The 19,064-nt window shown below is 39.9% G+C and overlaps 1 protein-coding gene across 4 annotated transcripts in view; it reads right to left on the bottom strand.

The window, feature by feature from the left end:
• Nucleotides 1-19,064, bottom strand: part of EPC1 (enhancer of polycomb homolog 1) — a 66,973-nt gene that overhangs the window by 18,414 nt on the left and 29,495 nt on the right. For all 4 annotated transcript variants that reach the window (XM_079700184.1, XM_079700183.1, XM_079700182.1 and 1 more), the window contains exon 2: nucleotides 10,441-10,600. In XM_079700184.1, coding sequence (XP_079556310.1) covers nucleotides 10,441-10,600 — 160 coding nt within the window. The remainder of the gene's footprint in view (nucleotides 1-10,440; nucleotides 10,601-19,064) is intronic.

The following is a 19,064-nucleotide window of genomic DNA, read 5'->3' on the forward strand; positions in this document are numbered from 1 at the left end:
CTTCGCTGGTGGCGCAGCGGTTAAGAATCCGCCTGCCATTGCAGGGGACATGGGTTCGAGCCCTGGTCCCGGAAGATCCCACGTGCCGCGGAGCAGCTAAGCCTGTGCGCCACAACTACTGAGCCCGCGCTCTAGAGCCCGTGAGCCACAACTATTGAGCCCACATGCCACAACTACTGAAGCCCACGCGCCTAGACCCCGTGCTCCGCAGCAAGAGAAGCCGCTGCAATGAGAAGCCCGTGCACTGCAACGGAGAGTAGCCCCGCTCGCCGCAACTAGAGAAAGCCTGCGCACAGCAACGAAGACCCGACGCAGCCAAAAATAAATAAATAAATAAATTTATTTTTTTAAAAAGCCTGTTCTAGATCACTCCCCTTCTTACTTTACAGTCTTATTTGTTAAGCATTCGAATGTGCTTGATCTCCCAGAGGGGAAGCACTGTGTCTTATCAGAGGCAGAGGCAGTAAACATGTTCATCTTGTACACCAACTCTGCACGCAGTACTCTACTGAAAAGCATTTGGATTTTGACTCTATTCAAGTGGGAAAAAACACTGAAAACATCTGCAGTCAGCGTGGTGACATCTGTGACAGGAACAAGGCGGGGGGAATCTGCCTGCCCCACATGTGCCATCCCTGCTTCAAGACTGACATAGTATCTGGCCCATAGGAACCCAACGAATATTTGTGGAACTATAACGCTATGCTTCATTTTCATTTTGACTTGTATCACACTTCTGTAACATTCCTAATTAAAATAAATAAGTATTCAGATCCTTCATAAAAATCTGTATACGTTACCCTCTCTGCACCCATGTTTCCTGCACCATCGGCCCTTCAATGATTTTCCACCATCTAATTCTGTTTGCTGTTGCTATGTAAACAGAGATTTTGGAGATTCCCAAGTGGTTTAAAACTGTTGGATTAATGGGCTTCCCTGGTGGCTCAGTGGTTGAGAGTCCGCCTGCCGATGCAGGGGACACGGATTCGTGCCCCGGTCCGGGAGGATCCCACATGCTGCGGAGCGGCTGGGCCTGTGAGCCATGGCCGCTGAGCCTGCGCGTCCAGAGCCTGTGCTCCGCAACGGGAGAGGCCACAACAGTGAGAGGCCCGCGTACCGCAAAAAAAAAAACAAAAAAAAACTGTTGGATTAAACACACTTGTTGTTTGTCCCTAACCAAAAAAATCCACATCTGTGGAGTAACCACTAGCCACGTGTGACCAATTAGATTTAAATTAACTTAATGCAAAATTCAGTAGCCACATTTCAAGTGCTAAGTATTACATGTGGCTAGCGGTTACTGCTGTTACCAGATGCTACAGATTATAAAAACATTTCCATCATCATTGAAAGTTCTATTAAAGAGTGGTGATCCAGATAATCCAGAAAGCCGAACTGATAGGGACCAACTATCAATGTTCTGCCTCCACATGTATTTTACATGTGTTTAGGGTCTCGTTTATACACTGCTTTGGCACCCTCCACTATAAAATTTATTTTTCTTTAGAGCAAATCACATTTACAAAGCTTAATTATTCATAAAAACTAAACAAGCCTGCCTAGTATCACCTTACTTATGCATTATCCAAATACACTTGACATACTTCTGGCATACCTTATATCATCAATGACAAGTCACACCCAACAAATTAAGGAACAGAATGGAGATGGGAAAGGAAGATTCCCGCCCTAGGGAGCTCCATGTCTTCACCACTGAAGTTACCAAGTGCCTGGGAGGCTGCTCTTGCCTCTGCCAGAAGCTTTTCTTTAGTTAATGCAAATACATCTAAGACCTTCAAATATGAGGAGAACCAAATCTTGTTCAGATATAAAATATTAAAACCCTAGAGAAAAGCTAACATGTAAAAACTCACTTTAAGATTTCATTTGACCAAAAAACCACAGCCAATGATTGAAGTGTAATTTGGCTTCAGCCAAATGTCCAACTGACAGCTCAGCTGCAGCTGATAAAGATGTAACATATGTATCACGGTTCTAGAAACAGGAATATCTTCAAATTTCCTGGGCCATGTTACTGAGTGCAGAAAACAAGGTCTAAAGAGAAACAGGCAAATGAGCTGCCTCTTCTAATTGAGTTCTACCAATTACAGTGAGCCCTAGTTAGCCAATAATTGTTAAACAATGGGAGCCATACTGCAGAAGCTGACTGTTTAAAACATTCTGCTAGAGATAAACCCAGATATGTGTATGGCTAAACAAAATACAGTATTCTATAAAGATGGAGGAGAAATTCTATAGAAAATAAACCTAATAAAAAGAACACAACAGTACACGTAAATTGATTAGATTATTTTAAAGGAGATACAAAGTGGTACAAACTACTGTGCTTAGAGTCCAGTAGTAAAGGTGAAATGCATATAAATGTCTGTGTAACAAATGCCATATTACGGCTCAGACTAAGTGTGCACAGGTAGGTATGTCCATAACTCCAAGCAGCATTTTTAAATTACAGGAAGCAAATAGTGAAAGGGTATTTGGGTCCACAAAATGGCACAAAATGTAGACTGGGAACAGAATATAACTCCTGATGGAAAAGAAGGCATACTATTCAGGGCTGAGGAGAAGCTCCCACAGCAGGGAGGGCACATAGGCTTCTGCTCAAGCACTAGCTCCCCGTGACTGGTAACAGCTACTTGCAAAGACCCTGTGGGGTATTTGACACCCTTGCTTGGACCTAAGAAGACAAAAGCAATCACTGGCTAGCTAGATCATGAAATTCTTCAACTTCTTTATATTTATAAACTACAGAGTCACTTCTAGAATGTACTTGGGGAGAGTAAACAGAGAATCCCAGATCTGAAAGATTTGAAATCCTACACGTGAAGTCCTTTGTAGATAAAGTTCTGCTATATCTGCATGGTTAGTTGATGCTATAGATATTATCTGTGAGAAAGTAAAACCAGAAGAATAATGGGGAAAGGGAAGGAGAAAATGTAATCTTTCAGATTCAGGGCATAAAGAAAGGATACATCTGTTCTGAGAGGTAATAAACAAAAGGAGGCTCTACAAGGATCTATTTTTTTAAAATCTTTTTATTTATAAATAAATCCAAACTTATAAAAGCCTCCAAATAAAAACAGCACAAGGGACACCTGCATATCCTTTACCCAGATTCACCTGCTGTTAAAATTGTGCTCCATTTGCTTTATCACTTGCATGTGTGTCCTCTCCCCCTCCATGTGTATACACACACACTGCCGCACACATATACACCCCACACACACTATTTTTTTGAGCCACCAGAGGGTAAATTACCTTCATAATGGCTCTTTCCTGCTAAATACTTCAGAGTGTGTTTCCACATGATCACAGTACAGTCATCAACTTTATATTCCACTTTTGCCAGCTGATCCAATAATTCATAACATTTCCCACTACAGTACACGACCACTTTGGGATCAGGTATTGTTTTTACTGGCGTCTCTTTAGCCTCCTTTACTTTGGAACATTTCCACAGCCTTTCGCTGTCTTTCAGGACACTGATGATGTCTGTTTCAGGAGTATTACCATCCCCACTACTAGCAGGTTGCTCATTCTGTGTCTGTGGGATTTTCCCCGCTGTGATTAGGTTATACTCTCTTAGCTGCCACACCACTCGACTTTATTCTTAGTCCTTCCCAGGGTCTCACACCTAGAGGCACATGGTGTTCATCTGTTTCTCATAAGTGGTGATAACTGTGGCCACCAGTCAACATATTGCCCCATTACCCCACCGTATAACTGCCGCCCCCGCCTGCCGCCGTAACTAATGAGCAGGTCGTGGGGAGAGTTTAAAGCCACGGAAATGTCCTGCCCCTCATGAGAATTTCCGCTTACAGCGAGCACACACTGGCGATTCTTTGTGGCTCAATCTCGGTCGCGTTTAGTGCGAAGATGATTCTCCAGCACTCTCTTCGCATAGCACCGTTCAGCTCCTGACACTCTGTACTGTAAAACCACGAGACTACACTTCTGGTAATAGTAATAAGCCCCCATTTAGCACGGCTTATTACCAGTATGGACTCATGAATTCCTACTTTTTCCATGTTTATAAGTCGTTCTTGTACCCAATTATTCCACTGTTTAAAATGTCCCCAAATTAGCCAGTGGAATATGCCTCTGCCATTTTTGTGAGTTCTTAATTTCTGGCATAACAAGATGTTCCAGGTTTATCTTGTACCTACCCTGCCCCAGCCCTGGGATCAGCCATTTCTCTGCGTATTCTTGGCCCTGTTTAGCGGGGAACAGATCAGGGAATAGGTGCTAGGTGTGTTTATTGCTACTGAATATTTTTTGCTTCTTGGCTCTACCAGTGGACAGAACTGGAAATGCACAGATCTGTACCTATACACACACATATATACATATTCAAATATACACCAAGACTGCCTGATAAAAAAAGATTTCCTTTGAGGATTAACAGGAGAGAACCTTGAGACCCAAGCGCGAGGGGAAGGGGGAGAGAGAATTGTTGCTGCCTGTTCTGGTCAGAACTGTTTTTGTCCTTTCGGCCGGTATGAATAGGAAAGGAGAAGTCCTAGCTGTACAATATAGAAGGCTTCCAGATCACCAATCAAAACAGAAACAATATTAAGACCCTTTGGAGCAGGAGATGTTGAACAGCACTCTGAAACAGTTTAGAAAGTAACCACAGTTTGGAACGATAAGAACAGGTTTCTTCCTTTACAGCTCTGATAGGAAAAGATTAGGCTCTCTTTCCTAAGCCTGTTAAAAGACAAGAAAAACGTTGAGATTTTCCAAATAAATGTTCAATGAAATGTTAACAGATAACATGTAATGAATATATTTTGAAAATGCTGTGTTAAAAGAAACTTTCTTTTTTAACTGCAAGGTTCCCAGAGCCTGTAAATAATATGCATTGTAACTCTGGGGATGGAAGGAGAATATAACAGGCAATAATTCTCAAACATGTTTGTCATTACCTTTTTTTTTTTTTTTTTGCGGTACGCGGGCCTCTCACTGTTGTGGCCTCTCCCGTTGCGGAGCACAGGCTCCGGACGCGCAGGCTCAGCGGCCATGGCTCACGGGCCCAGCCGCTCCGCGGCATGTGGGATCTTCCCGGTTTGGGGCACGAACCCGCATCCCCTGCATCGGCAGGTGGACTCTCAACCACTGCGCCACCAGGGAAGCCCTATCATTACTTTTTTAGGCAATACTAATCACCATCTTAAAAACTCCAAGGAGCAGTTTGTGTAAATTAGTTTAAGAGTTTTACAAAATAGAAATTATGAGAATTGAAATGAACCGGTCTACATACATAATTCAAGGCAATGTACCCTTCATAAGCAACTTGTTAGACCATCTGTCATTCAAGATTCACTTTTAACTTTGCAGAAATTTACAGTATAACTAGCCTTTTCTTGTGTATTGTAGTATACTAAAAGCCAATACCAATTTTGAAAGAATTAACATCAATTTTACATAATTTCTTCCAGAAAATAAGAGGGAACACTTCCCAACTTGTTTTATGAGGCCAGTGTTACCCTGATACCAAAACCTGACAAGGCAGAGCACACACACACACACAAAAGACTACCAGCCAATATCTTTCATGAATTTAGATGCAAAACTCCTCAATAAAAGCCCACACAACAGTGTATGAAAAAAATAATACACCACAGCCAAGTGGGTTTATTCCAGGTATGCAAGGCTGGTTCAATATTTGAAAACCAACCAATGCAACCTATCATATCAAAGGCTAAAGAAGGAAAAAAAAGTCACATGGCCTTATCAACTGATGCACAAAAAGCATTTGACAAATTCAACAGTCATGGTACAAACTCCCAGTACCCTAGGAATACAGGGGAACTTCCTCAATCTCATAAAAGCAACTACAAAAAAAAAAAAAAACACCCTACAGGTGACATAATACTTAATGGTGAAAGACTAAATTCTTTCCCTCTAAGATCAGGAACAAGGCAAGGATGTCTGCTCTCACCATTCTTATTTTAAAATCATATTCAAGTTCTAACCACTATACTAAGGCAAGAAAGAGCAATTAAGGACATACAGGTTGGAAAGGAAAAACAAAACCATTTCTATTTGCAGACTACCACATGATTTTCCATTCAGAAAATCCCAAAGAATCTGCAAACATCTCCTACAACTAATATGTAATTTCAGTTAAGGCCACAGGACATAAGCTCAACATACAATTAAGTTGCATTTCTGCATACAATGGAAAAGTGGAAACCAAAATCAAAAGTGCAATACCATTTTCAATTGTTCCAAATAAAACAGGTATAAATCTAAAAAAAAAAAAGTACTAAGAAACCATGGCTCTCTATGATGAAAATTATAAAGTGTCAACTTTATAAAAGAAATCAAAGAAGACCTAAATACTTGGAGGGTCATACGGTGGTCATGGACTGGAAGACTCAACACAGAAAAGATGTCAGTTCTCCCTACAATGATCTATAGGGTTAAATGAAATTTCTATCAAAACCTCAGCAGGCTTCTTTGCAGATACAAACTTATTGTAATATTTACAGGGAAAAGCCCTAGAATACCCAAAACAATCTTGAAGGAGAAAAATAAAGGAGGAAGTACTCTTCCTGATGTTAAGGATTATCATAGAGCTGCAGTAATCAGGACAGTGGTACTGTCTTGGGATAAACACAGAAATCAGTGGAATAGAATACAGAAGCCAGAAATAGAGACACATCAACATGCATAATTAATTTCTGGACAAGAAGCAAAAGCAATCAGTGGAGGAGGGATCACTTTTTCAATAAATGGTGCTGGAACAATTAGATACCCAGAATGAGGGCAGGGGGAACACCGTGACCTAAACCTCACACTCAAAATTGATCACACACTTAAACGTAAAAGGTAGGGACTTCCCTGGTGGCGCAGTGGTTAAGAATCCGCCTGCCAATGCAGGGGACACAGGTTCGGGCCCTGGTCCGGGAAGATCCCACATGCCGAGGAGCAACTAAGCCCGTGCGCCACAACTACTGAGCCTGTGCTCTAGAGCCCATGCACCACAACTACTGAGTCTGCGCTCTAGAGCCCGCAAGCCACAACTACTGAGCCCACGTGCCACAACTACTGAAGCCCACGCGCCTAGAGCCCGTGCTCCGCAACAAGAGAAGCCACCGCAGTGAGAAGCCTGCGCACCGCAACGAAGAGTAGCCCCCGCTCACTGCAACTAGACAAAGAAGAGTAGCCCCCACTCGCTGCAACTAAACGAAGACCCAACGCAGCCAAAGATAAATAAATTAAAATAAATAAATTTTTAAAAATGTAAAATGTAAAACTGTGAAACTTCTACAACAGGTCATAGGAGAAAATCTTTGGACCCCAGGCAAAACAAAGAGTATTCTTAGAGTTGATACCAAAATCATGAACTGTAAGAGGAAAATTGGTAAATGGATCTCATCAAAATTAAAAACTTCTGCTCTGTGAAAAACTGTTAAGAGAATGAAAAGACAAATTATATACTGGGAGAAAATATTTCCAGATCACATATGACAAAGGCGTGTGTCTAGAATATATAAACAAAACAAAATCCTCAAAACTCAACATTAAAATAAACAATCTAATTAGAAAATGGGCAAAAGACCTGTGCAATGATTTCACCAAATAGGATATAGAGATGGCAAACACATGAGAAGATGTTTAACATATTAGCCATTTAGAGAAACACAAATTTAAAGTACAATGAGATAGCACTGCACACCTATGAGAATGGCTAAAATTAAAAAGTGATAACCTCAAATGCTGGCAAGGATACAGGAGAAACTGGATCACACATACACTGCTGCTGATAATGTAAAACAGTACCGCTACTCTGGGATACAGTGTAGACGTTCTTGTCAAACTAAAAATGGATGACCCAGCAACTACTCTTAAGGTTATTTAAGCCAGAGAAGTAAAAATTTATGTTCACTCAAAAATCTGTACATGAACACTCGTAGCAGCTTTATTTGAAATATCAATAGTTAAAATCTGGAAACTACCCAAATGTCTTTCAGTGGGTAAGCAGTGAAACGTGCAGTGCACATGGATCACGGAAGACTGCTCAGCAAGAGGAAAGGACTACTGATACATGCAACAGCTTGGATGAACATCAAGGAGGCTACGCTAAGAGGAAAAAGTCAATCTCAAAAGGATATATACTGCATGATTCCATCTATGTTATCTTCATCAACAAACATAATTACAGAGACGGAGAAGAGATTAGCGGTTGCCAGGGGCTAGGGGTGCATTTAAAGGAGCAACAAGATGGAGTCTTGTGGTGATGGTACAATTGAGTATGTTAATTGTGGTGGTGATTATACGAGGCTTCACTTGTTCTGTGAATCTATAATCATCCAAGACAAAATGTTAAAAGAAATCCAGGGCTTCCTTGGTGGCGCAGTGGTTGGGAGTCCGCCTGCCGATGCAGGGGACGTGCGTTCGTGCCCCGGTCTGGGAGGATCCCACATGCCGCGGAGCGGCTGGGCCCGTGAGCCATGGCCGCTGAGCCTGCGCGTCCGGAGCCTGTGCTCCGCAACAGGAGACGCCACAACAGTGAGAGGCCCACGTACAGCAACAAAAAAAAAAAAAAAAAAAAAAAAAAAAAAAAAAAAAAAAGAAATCCAAAGGCAGCTAACACTAATTTAGCTGTCTTTATTAACATTCCAATGTAATACATCTTTCCAAATTTGTACTGATGCAAAAAATTTTTTCCCAAATAATTTACAATTCTGCTCCCATTTTATTACTATTATTTGATTACAATGTCAGCAAAGTCAATTTCTTTTTAAATATAGTCCCTTTTGACTCTTCTGACCACAATTTAATCCATGAGCTACAAATGAAATGTGGTTTGTGAATTTTGGTCATCAATAAGCAACTATTTGTAAAACATGCATTCAAATTTTTTTTTCTGATAGTAATGATAATGTAAATTGATTAATGTAATTTTATCTTGCTCAATGCTGCTTTAACCTGAAAGCCTGCATTCGTGAGATAACACAGCCAGTGGCTGTGGAATGCAATGTGGCTCTAGTTCACACGTAGAGGAAGGATCAGCTCTGGAACTTTCACACTGACATGATTTTCCAGAGAACTAATTTTTAGGTCCCAATATTGGTCAAAATTGTTTAGAATGTCTGTATCTGACATGTTATTAAACATGTGACTGGGCAAGAAAACACATGCCGCTTGTTTGGTTCACTTCAAAGTAGCCTTTAATAAATTGGAAAAATTTCTTTTTTTTCCTAAAGTAAGTCAGTAAGATTAGGTACAAGTCAGAGGTAAAGATGAAAAAACATCACAAGTTAAAAATATCAAATGCCAATACAGAACTGATAAGAGTCAATACAGGCATTATGTCTACTTTTAGTTTTCATATTCAAGAAATAGTTGAATCCAGGACAGGAACTAGATCATATGGAGAGAGGTTAAATGAGTCAGAAAAGTAGTTAATAAGTTGGAAACTGGTTAAAGCTAGTTTCTCTATGTCCGTAGAAAGAACAATAAAAACAAAACAGATTTCTATTGTCCTGAGAAAAAATTGAGACAGGCTCCTGGAAAAACCTCTTGATCATAAAGGTCAGCAAGACCACAATGAAAGCTGTAGCAATTTTACCTTAGTAACCTTTCAATTATGTGTTTAAGTTGTCCACTACTTGGGGACTGAGTGAATGCAATATATTTGCCTAAGTCTACAAGCTCTCAGCTGTTCATCATCAAATGTGATTAGCTATCAAAGGATCATTTCCAATGAAGAGCCTATCAGTACCAAGTGAGACAAGTTACCAATTAAAAACGCTATATTTTTAAAAATTAGGGGAATTCTCTGGTGGTCAGGTGGTAAGGACTCAGCACTTTCACTGCCAAGGGTCTGGGCTCAATCCCTGGTTAGGGAACTAAGATCCCACAAGCCGCGCAGCTCGGCCAAAAAAGAAAAAAAGAAAAATATTAGTAGAAACACAGAAGGAGTTGGCAAACTACAGCCCGCAGGCCAATACTGGGTTGCCATCTGTTTTAGTCAATACAGTTTTATTGGAACACAGAGTAAAATAGCTGTGACAGAGACTGAATGACCCGCAAAGCCTGAAATACTTACAGAAAAGATTTGATGACCTCTGACTTCTATTAAGAAATTCTTTAAGGCAATTAACATTACTATTTCTGAAGAGTAAGAAAATGATCTCTACATCTAAGGTACATTCTTTATCCTACTCATCTACAGTAGCATAAGGTCCCAGGTTGAGATGAAGCTAAAAATCTGGGATGAAAATGCTATCTTTTCTGTCAGGCAGAGAGCCCAAGCACAATTATAAAAGGTGAAAATGGGCTCTAATAACTCTCAAGCTGATTCTGGTCAGTGAAGTGGGTACTGAAAATGGCCCCGAACTGATAAAAACCTGTCGAGAGTTACAGAAGAAGGGAATGCAAAGTACGGTTACCAGAAGAGAAATTACTTACGCTGTATGTGAATGAGCTGCTTTGGCATCCTGAACTCCCCGGGGTAAATGGACTCATAGTAAGCGATGTTGCTTTCTGCCTCTGGGACTGGAATGACCATGTTGTCCCTCTTCTCGCCATACACCTGCTGTGCCGAGATAGCCCGCTGAAGATGGTGTTCCTAAAAAGAGGGAAAAAGAGGTAAGTTACATATTAAAAAACTAGCAAACAGAACATGTAGCCTCATGAAGAGGTTTTCATTTGTTTTTAAAATAGAGGAATTTTAGTAGCCTTGCAAGGATGCTAACAATACAGTTGTGGTAAAAACATTTTGAATAGAAACGAGATCTTGTTAGATACACTATATTTCCTCAATTTAAGAGAAGGTACTACACTGAAATTGAGAGTTAAATTATACAAAAGATTCCAAAAACTGACTAAAACTGTTATTAAAGTTTGCATTTTACAGGGACTTCCCTGGTGGCGCAGTGGTTAAGAATCCGCCCGCCAATGCAGGGGACACAGGTTCAAGCCCTGGTCCGGAAAGACCCCACGTGCCTCGGAGCAACTAAGCCCGTGCAGCACGACTACTGAGCCTGTGCTCTAGAGCCCGCGAGCCACAACTACTGAGCCCACGTGCCACAACTACTGAAGCCCGCGTGCCTAGAGCCCATGTTCCGCAACAAGAGAAGCCACCGCAGTGAGAAGCCCGCGCACCGCAACCAAGAGTAGCCCCCGCTCGCCACAACCAGAGAAAGCCTGTGCACAGCAACGAAGACTCACCGCAGCCAAAAATAAATAAATACATAAATTTATTTAAAAAAAAATAAGTTTGAGACTGTTTTAAAGAGGGTTAAAACATTCGAACGTATTGTATGACGAAAGCAGGCTTTGTATAAAAAATATTTTTTTATTGATTCTAATTGCTTATTCATACAGTGTTTCATAAATGTCATACAAATCAACTAATATGATCATTCCAAAGAAGGGTACAGATTATTGTCTCCATTTTTCATTCACGAAGCTGACACAGATTCAAACCTGGTCTGTGTCTCGAGTAATAACCTTTCTTCTGAATTTCCAGAGCCCTTTTTGAACGGTAGTAAAGTATAGGGATTGAAGGCAAAGGCTCCAGAGTTTGTGACTCCTGGCAAGACACTTCATTCTTCTAAATCTGTTTCCTCCAGGAAAAGAAAAATAGAATCTTCCACGGATGGTTGGAGATTTAAGTAAGATAAATGTGCATTAAATGTTTAGTACAATGCTTGGCATGTTACAGGTGCTCCAAATAAGCTTTGGTTGAGGTGCCACACAGAAAGAGTTTTACCAGCTGCCACAGAAATATCTGTTCTCACCCACCCCATCATCATTGAATTTTGGTAAACATTTCATTAAATTTAAGCTAGTTTTTAAAATACTGTACATAAAATACAAGTTGAAGGATGAAAAACATTCCAACAGTATGAAAACAAAAAATTCCAGTCTTCATAAGTAGCCTCTGTTAATTTTACATATACGTACATATCAATTCACACCTAGGATTCTGCCGCGCAGCCCACAGAGCTTTATCCCTAGGGCTTTGGTCCCTTGACATACCTCAGAGATTTTTCCATACTGATACTTTCACTACCATTTTTTTAACAGCTGCATTGTATTCCACTATGTGGATGTACCATAACTTATTTAACCAGACACGAATTGACAGGGAAAAACCCCTGGAAGCAACTTAAATGCCTATCCTTCTCCCTGAACGCTGCAAAAACCAATCCTGTACTACTACATATATGAGACACCTTTGTGAGCCCGTGAAAGCATCTGTAGGACAAGAGATGGAAGCGCTCAAAGGGTGTATGAAGTTACAGCACATGTTCCTACCACTCCTTGCAGTAACTCCTTAACATCTCTTTTCAATTTTAAAATGACCCATTTTGTTACTTTAGGTTAATTTCTTTACAATGAGTTTTTTTTCCCTTACGTGTTGCCGTTTGCTCATTTTCAAAAGTGCTGCTTTTCTTTTTCTCATTGATGTTTAAATATGTGGATTATTTTCCTTTTCAATATTAAGGAAATTAGCCCCCATGTAATAAAACTGCCAACTATTTTCCTGAAGTTTGACTCCTGATTTTGTTTAAAGGACTTTTTCCACGCAGGAAAGTTCTATTAGTCAAATTTATTAACCTTTTGCTCTATGATTTTGTCATCCTTAGTAACAGGTATAAATCGTACAGTCACAAACTAGGGTGTGTGAACAAAACCTTTCATTTTTATAACTCAACTCATCTTTGATTCAGGCTGCCTCGTGGCTCCTGGGAGCTGGTAGAAACTCAGTGTGAGGGGAGGGAGGGGTGACTCCGAACAGCCTGTGGGCATGTGTACTGGCCCTTGTGCCCTCTGACACAGGGTGCTTCTGAGCCCCAGCTGAGAAATCAATCACAGGTGTATTCTTCTCCACTCGGATACCCTCAAAGAGCAAGAGAAACGTTCTGTGACCTATGCCCCCTACTTACATCAGACTCAAGGAGGGAGCGGGGGAGCGAGGCGCACTGTTCTTCATTTGCATTTTGTCCTTAATCCATTAGCACATCTCTGTGTAGGTGAACATGTGAGAGACGGTTTATTTTTTTGTATAAGGAGAGACAGCAAGCCGCCTCAAAGAGTATATGAACGTCATAAAATCACCTATTCCCCTTAATGACTAAACATGTCCCCTTCTCAGAATTCCACTTGCACTTGGGAGTATTTCCACGTTCTTTTGCCCTCCTCTCCTCAAATGCCTCCTGCGCTAGTATTTAACGTGTTTTTAAAAGTGCAGCCTCAGACTACATTTTATTATCCAGTGCTGACTAGATACTAAATTCACTCCTCACAATTCTTTTTCAGAAATTTCCTGGCTATTTCGTTCATTTCTCTAGATGAACCACGATGAAAATTACTTTCTAGGTGTGAAATGGGACCACTAAGGGCTTTAGATTTTTTATAGGCACTGCAGTATGGTGGTTAAGAACATGCTTTGTAATCAGAAGTGCTCTGGCTTTGAACGTTGGCTCCACGGTTTACTAGCTCCATGACTTGGGGACTTGGGACAAGATATTCATACCAGCAAGTTTTACCACCTATAAATGTACACTGTGTGTACCTACCATATGGGATTGTGGTTAAGATAAAATGGCTGAGACACAATACCTACCTAAAACATGGTAGCAAATGTGTACCTTTCATTCCTAGAGAAGCTGAAGATTTACCATATGCTTGTTACCATTCCTATTCTTCCTAGTGTTAACAGCATTCTGTAGAAAGACTTCCTTATCTTTATATCCATTTTCCTAGAATCGTGAAATCAAACTTTTTATCAGTATTATAGTAAATACTGCTTTAAAAAAGTCTTCCATGTGTTTTTTTGTTTTATAAAATATTTGACAAAATTTCCTCATAAGGAACGTAAGGAACCAAGATGTGTACAATATACAACAAATATGTCCTTCTAAGCCTTAAAAATCACTCCTCAACAACTGGTGTGTAACTATAACCTTGAACCTTCCTATTTACTGTAGCCCTGTGTATGTACAAAGACTCGGGGATGGGAAGGAGACCACACACAGGTGCCGGTGTGGCTGGAGCACAGGCGGTGAGGGCGCAAAGGGGTCAGGGTCAATCACGCAGGGACGTGGGGCATGTTACGGATTTGTCCTTGTACTAAGAGCAACAGTGGCTGAAGGATTTTAAAGATCACCCTGGCTGCTGTCTAGAAAACGGACCATATTCTAGAAAATGGAACATGCATAGACTTTAAATGGTTCAGAATAATACTTAATGAAATGGAAAACCCCATCAATTTATTAAGTAAAAAGACAGATCTGAAAATTGTATGTTCAGGATATTTGTATTTAATCTTTTTTAAAAGCAAAAGACATAATTGAACACACACAAATACAGGAAAAAGTCTAAAAGTAGCTGAACACGTAACAATCCTTCTCTCTATGCTCCTTTATTCTTTTCACTGCTGTATTTTTCCAAAGCTCTTACAGTCCTCTGACATGTCACATATCCTTGGTTTGTTTACTGTTGTCATTCCTTCCTCCCCACCCCAATCTAAGCATCGTGAGGGCAGGGATTTTTGTCTATTTTGTTCACTGATAAATAACCACCCGAAAACAGTGCCGAGTACAAAGCATGGTGCTTCAATATTTGTTGAATAAATGAATATGTACGTAGGTATCTGTGTATGTACACACACACACACACACACCACACAGATGCAAGCAGGCACACATATGTGTCAAGTTTCAAAGTATGTACACCAAACAGTTAACAGATCACCTCCTGGTGATATAATTTTGAAATACTCTTCTATAATTTTCTTTATTTCTCTTATTTTCTAAAATTCTTTGTAATTCCTTTTGACAAAAAATATTTGAGTACATCTCACTACATGATTTTCTAAAACAAAGGTAATTTCTGAAAGACACAATTTATTTAGTTCAGTAAAACCCTTCCCACTTAAGTCAAGTTTAGTTCCAGAGTAAAACATTACACTTGCAGCTTTCCAGGTAAAGAACATATTTTTAAAACCCCAAACTATATACATCTATTTCTAAGAAAATAACATTAAATTATATTAAAGTAACATTAAATTATAAGTGAAAATGAAATTTTTGCTTTAAGTAGGAAGCTGTGAATGGTGAAGCCAAGTAATACATGAAATAAATTAGAATAAGATGAGCTATGAGTTCAATTCAATAATTACTTATTGAATGCCTTGACTAAATAAGATGATCCGATCCTAAATTACAATTATATAAAATGCCATATGTTCCTGGAAGATAATATCTGTCAATGAAACTTCTAAATACATCTACTTGCAGCACTGAATAAGCCAGCCTTCCCAAACTGTGTTCACTGGAATACTTAATTTCAAATTATCAATAGGTAGTCCAATAATGAGTTTGACAGTTAAAAAAAAAGAGAACGTTGGATTTTTAAACTTTTGGAATGAAAGCTTTTAACACGCCAATGTAAACTGTGGTTGCTCATGACGGAGGGTTCAGTCATTCCAAATCTATGACGACAGAATCACTTTTTCAGAAAGTATCCATTAATAGCTCATGGAGAACTTTTGCAATGCAGTTTGGGAAATGCTGGTATAGGACAGCAACTGGAGATACAGGGCAGAACATGTGGGCTTACGCTTCTCATTAATTAACTTAGTCTATATTTACTGACTGCCCACTATGTGCCTCTCCTGGGAACACAATGGTAAATAAAATAGCAGGGCTCCTGACACTGTAGTAGGGAGGACAGACACTAATAAAACAGCCCTAAAAATAAACTGTAAAGTGTGATAAGTGCTGTGAAGGAAAAGAACAATGCGTTGATGGGAAATATAAATAGGAAAGGGATTTCAAGGACAGTATCACTTTCACTAGTGCCAAGTGACATTTAAGCTAGAACAGGAGTTAAGAGATTATTTTTTTTTTTTTTTTTTTTTTTTTGTGGTACGCGGGCCTCTCACTGTTGTGGCCTCTCCCGTTGCGGAGCACAGGCTCCGGATGCGCAGGCTCAGCAGCCATGGCTCACGGGCCCAGCCGCTCCGCGGCATATGGGATCCTCCCAGACCGGGGCACGAACCCGTATCCCCTGCATCGGCAGGCGGACTCTCAACCACTGCGCCACCAGGGAGGCCCAAGAGATTATTTTAAGAAAAGGAAATAGCTGTGTGTGAAGACCACTTACTAGCTTGACACCTTGGGAGGGTAAAGTTTCCTTATATCATAGAATATTTATAATAACTAGGCTCAGTTGAAATTTAAGAGTTAATCATCAAAACACCAGGATCAATTCCCATTTTTCATAAAATAACAGAGGCATACTCTCTCAAATAAATCTGATCTTACAGGGAACAAAGTAAATACTATTAAATAATCTAAAGAATTTTAAGATATTCAACCTTACATAAAATGGAATCAGATGAATCGTAACTTATCATTAAGCAAATTACTTTAAAAGCCTCTTGTGCTGCAAGTAACGATAATGTTTTCTATACATAGCAATGTGAACAATAAAGAAGAGGATCAGAAAAGACTGAACGATGATCTTCGGAAAGTTCAGAGGCACACTTTCGTGCCCCCATGAACCCTGCAATTGCAGGCTCCAAATATGCACTTTTGTTACTTCAGCCCACCTGGTGCACTGGAAGAGCGTGGGCTTTAGAGACAGAAACCCAAGCAGGAATCTTAGCTTCCTCCTCAGACCCTAAGTCCAGCAAGTCACTCTGCTACTTATTTTTATTATTTGTTTTATATACATATATCTTTTTTTTTTCTGACCCATCTTTCTCTCTTTTCTTTCCAGCACTTAATGTTTTTTCTTTTACTTTCCCCTTTGTTATTTTTGCTTACCCCTAGAAAATTTCTGCCTTTTCAGGTGGTAATGGTCTCTTTGATAAAAGCATTGGTAATTAATGCAAAATGGTTAACTGGCTATAAACAGGGCATATAACATATTTGAGAAGTCAGAAAATATCATTTTTATTGATTAAGAGTGACATGAGGTATCAGTAGAGAAGACCCATCTGAAAGGACAGTACTGTGTCTTAAACATCTGTTGTGTGCCTTCGCTCACACAGATGGACCATACGCCAGCCCCACCCCCAAGAAAATTCCCACTTGTTCTTCAAAGTCTGGTTTAAAATGATCTTTCTTTTTGTCTTGTTTATAGTTTCCTTTGCTGTGCAAAACCTTTTAAGTTTCATTAGGTCCCATTTGTTTATTTTGTTTTTATTCCCATTTCTCTAGGAGGTGGGTCAAAAAAGATCTTGCTGTGGTTTATGTCAAAAAGTGTTTGTCCTATGTTTTCCTCTAAGAGTTTGATAGCGTCTGGCCTTACATTTAGCTCTTTACTCCATTTGGAGTTTATTTTTGTGTCTGGCGTTAGGGAGTGCTCTAGTTTCATTCTTTTATAGGCAGCGGTCCAGTTTCCCAGCCCCACTTATGGAAGAGGCTGTCTTTTCTCCCCTGTATGCTCTTACCTCCTCTGCCGTCACCATCATTAATCATTAGAGGAATGCACATCAAAACCACAATAAGGCCATCATCAGAAAATCTACAAACAACAAATGCTGGAGAGGGTGTGGAGAAGAGGGAATGTAATTGCAGTGCAATTTCCACTTGCATTGCCGGTGGGAATGTAAACGGATACAGCCACTATGGAGAACAGTATGGAGGTTCCTTAAAAAACTAAAAATAGAACTACCATACGATCCAGCAATCCCACTGCTGGGCATATACCCTGAGGAAACCATAATTCAAAAAGACACATGCACACACCACAACTACTGAAGCCCGTGTGCCTAGAGCCCGTGCTCCACAAGAGAAGCCACCGCAATGAGAAGCCCGCACACCGCAACAAAGAGTAGCCCCTGCTCGCCGCAACTAGAGAAAGCCCGTGAGCAGCAATGAAGACCCAACGCAGCCAAAAATAAATAAATTAAATTAATTAATTAAAAAAAATGCTAAAGGAAGTTCTTCAGATGGAAGGGAAACAATAGCAGATGGAAACAGATTTATCAGGAGCGAACAAAGAACCAAATTATGGGTAAATATAAAGGATTGTTTCCCTTTTCTTAAAATGCATGTGACTGTTTAAAGCAACAATATAACAATAAATTGTGGGTTTGTAAAAAAAAAAAAAAAAGACTCATGCACCCCAATGTTCATTGCAGCTCTATTTACAATAGCCAGGACATGGAAGCAATCTAAATGCCCATCGACAGATGAATGGATAAAGAAGATGTGGCACATATATACAATGGAATATTACTCAGCCATAAAAAGAAACGAAATTGAGTCATTTGTAGTGAGGTGGATGGACCTAGAGACTGTCATACAGAGTGAAGTAAGTCAGAAAGAGAAAAACAAATACACTATGCTAACACATATATATGAAATCTAAAAAAAAAATGGTTCTGAAGAACCTAGGGGCAAGACAGGATTAAAGAGACAGACACAGAAAATGGACTTGAGGACATGGGGTTGGAGGGCGAAGCTGGGGCGAAGTAAGAGTGGCGTGGACATATATACACTACCAAATGTAAAATAGCTGGTGGGAAGCAGCCGCACAGCACAGGGAGATCAGCTCGGTGCTTTGTGACCACCTAGAGGGGTGGGATAGGGAGGGTGGGAGGGAGGCTCAAGAGGGAGGGGATACGGGGATATATGTATGCATATGGCTGATTCACTTTGCTGTACAACAGAAACTAACATAGTACTGTGAAGTAATTATACTCCAGTAAAGATCTATTAAAAAAAAAAGATTTCCCTCTGCTTTCCCTATCTGTGCCTTTACAGCACTACATCCTCTACTTAAGAAATCGTGCTGTAATCATTTATTTGTCTACATACTGATCTCCAAAATGTTAAGCTCCTTAAGATTAGATGCTATGTCTAAATAACCTTTATATCTTTTCCTTTAAAAGATGTATTCTCTTGTAGTATGGGGGACTCTAAATTCTTTTAAGGATGAGGACTAAACAAGATTATCTTTGTAATCTACTTAGCTAGAACTATATTTTCCTTTATTGCAGGTACCCAGTATTTTATAAAATACCATTATAGAAAAATAAGGATAAGACTAAATTGAATGAAAAGAAT

Source organism: Hyperoodon ampullatus (genome assembly GCF_949752795.1).
Source record: "Hyperoodon ampullatus genome assembly, chromosome: 3".
NCBI lineage: Eukaryota > Metazoa > Chordata > Mammalia > Artiodactyla > Ziphiidae > Hyperoodon > Hyperoodon ampullatus.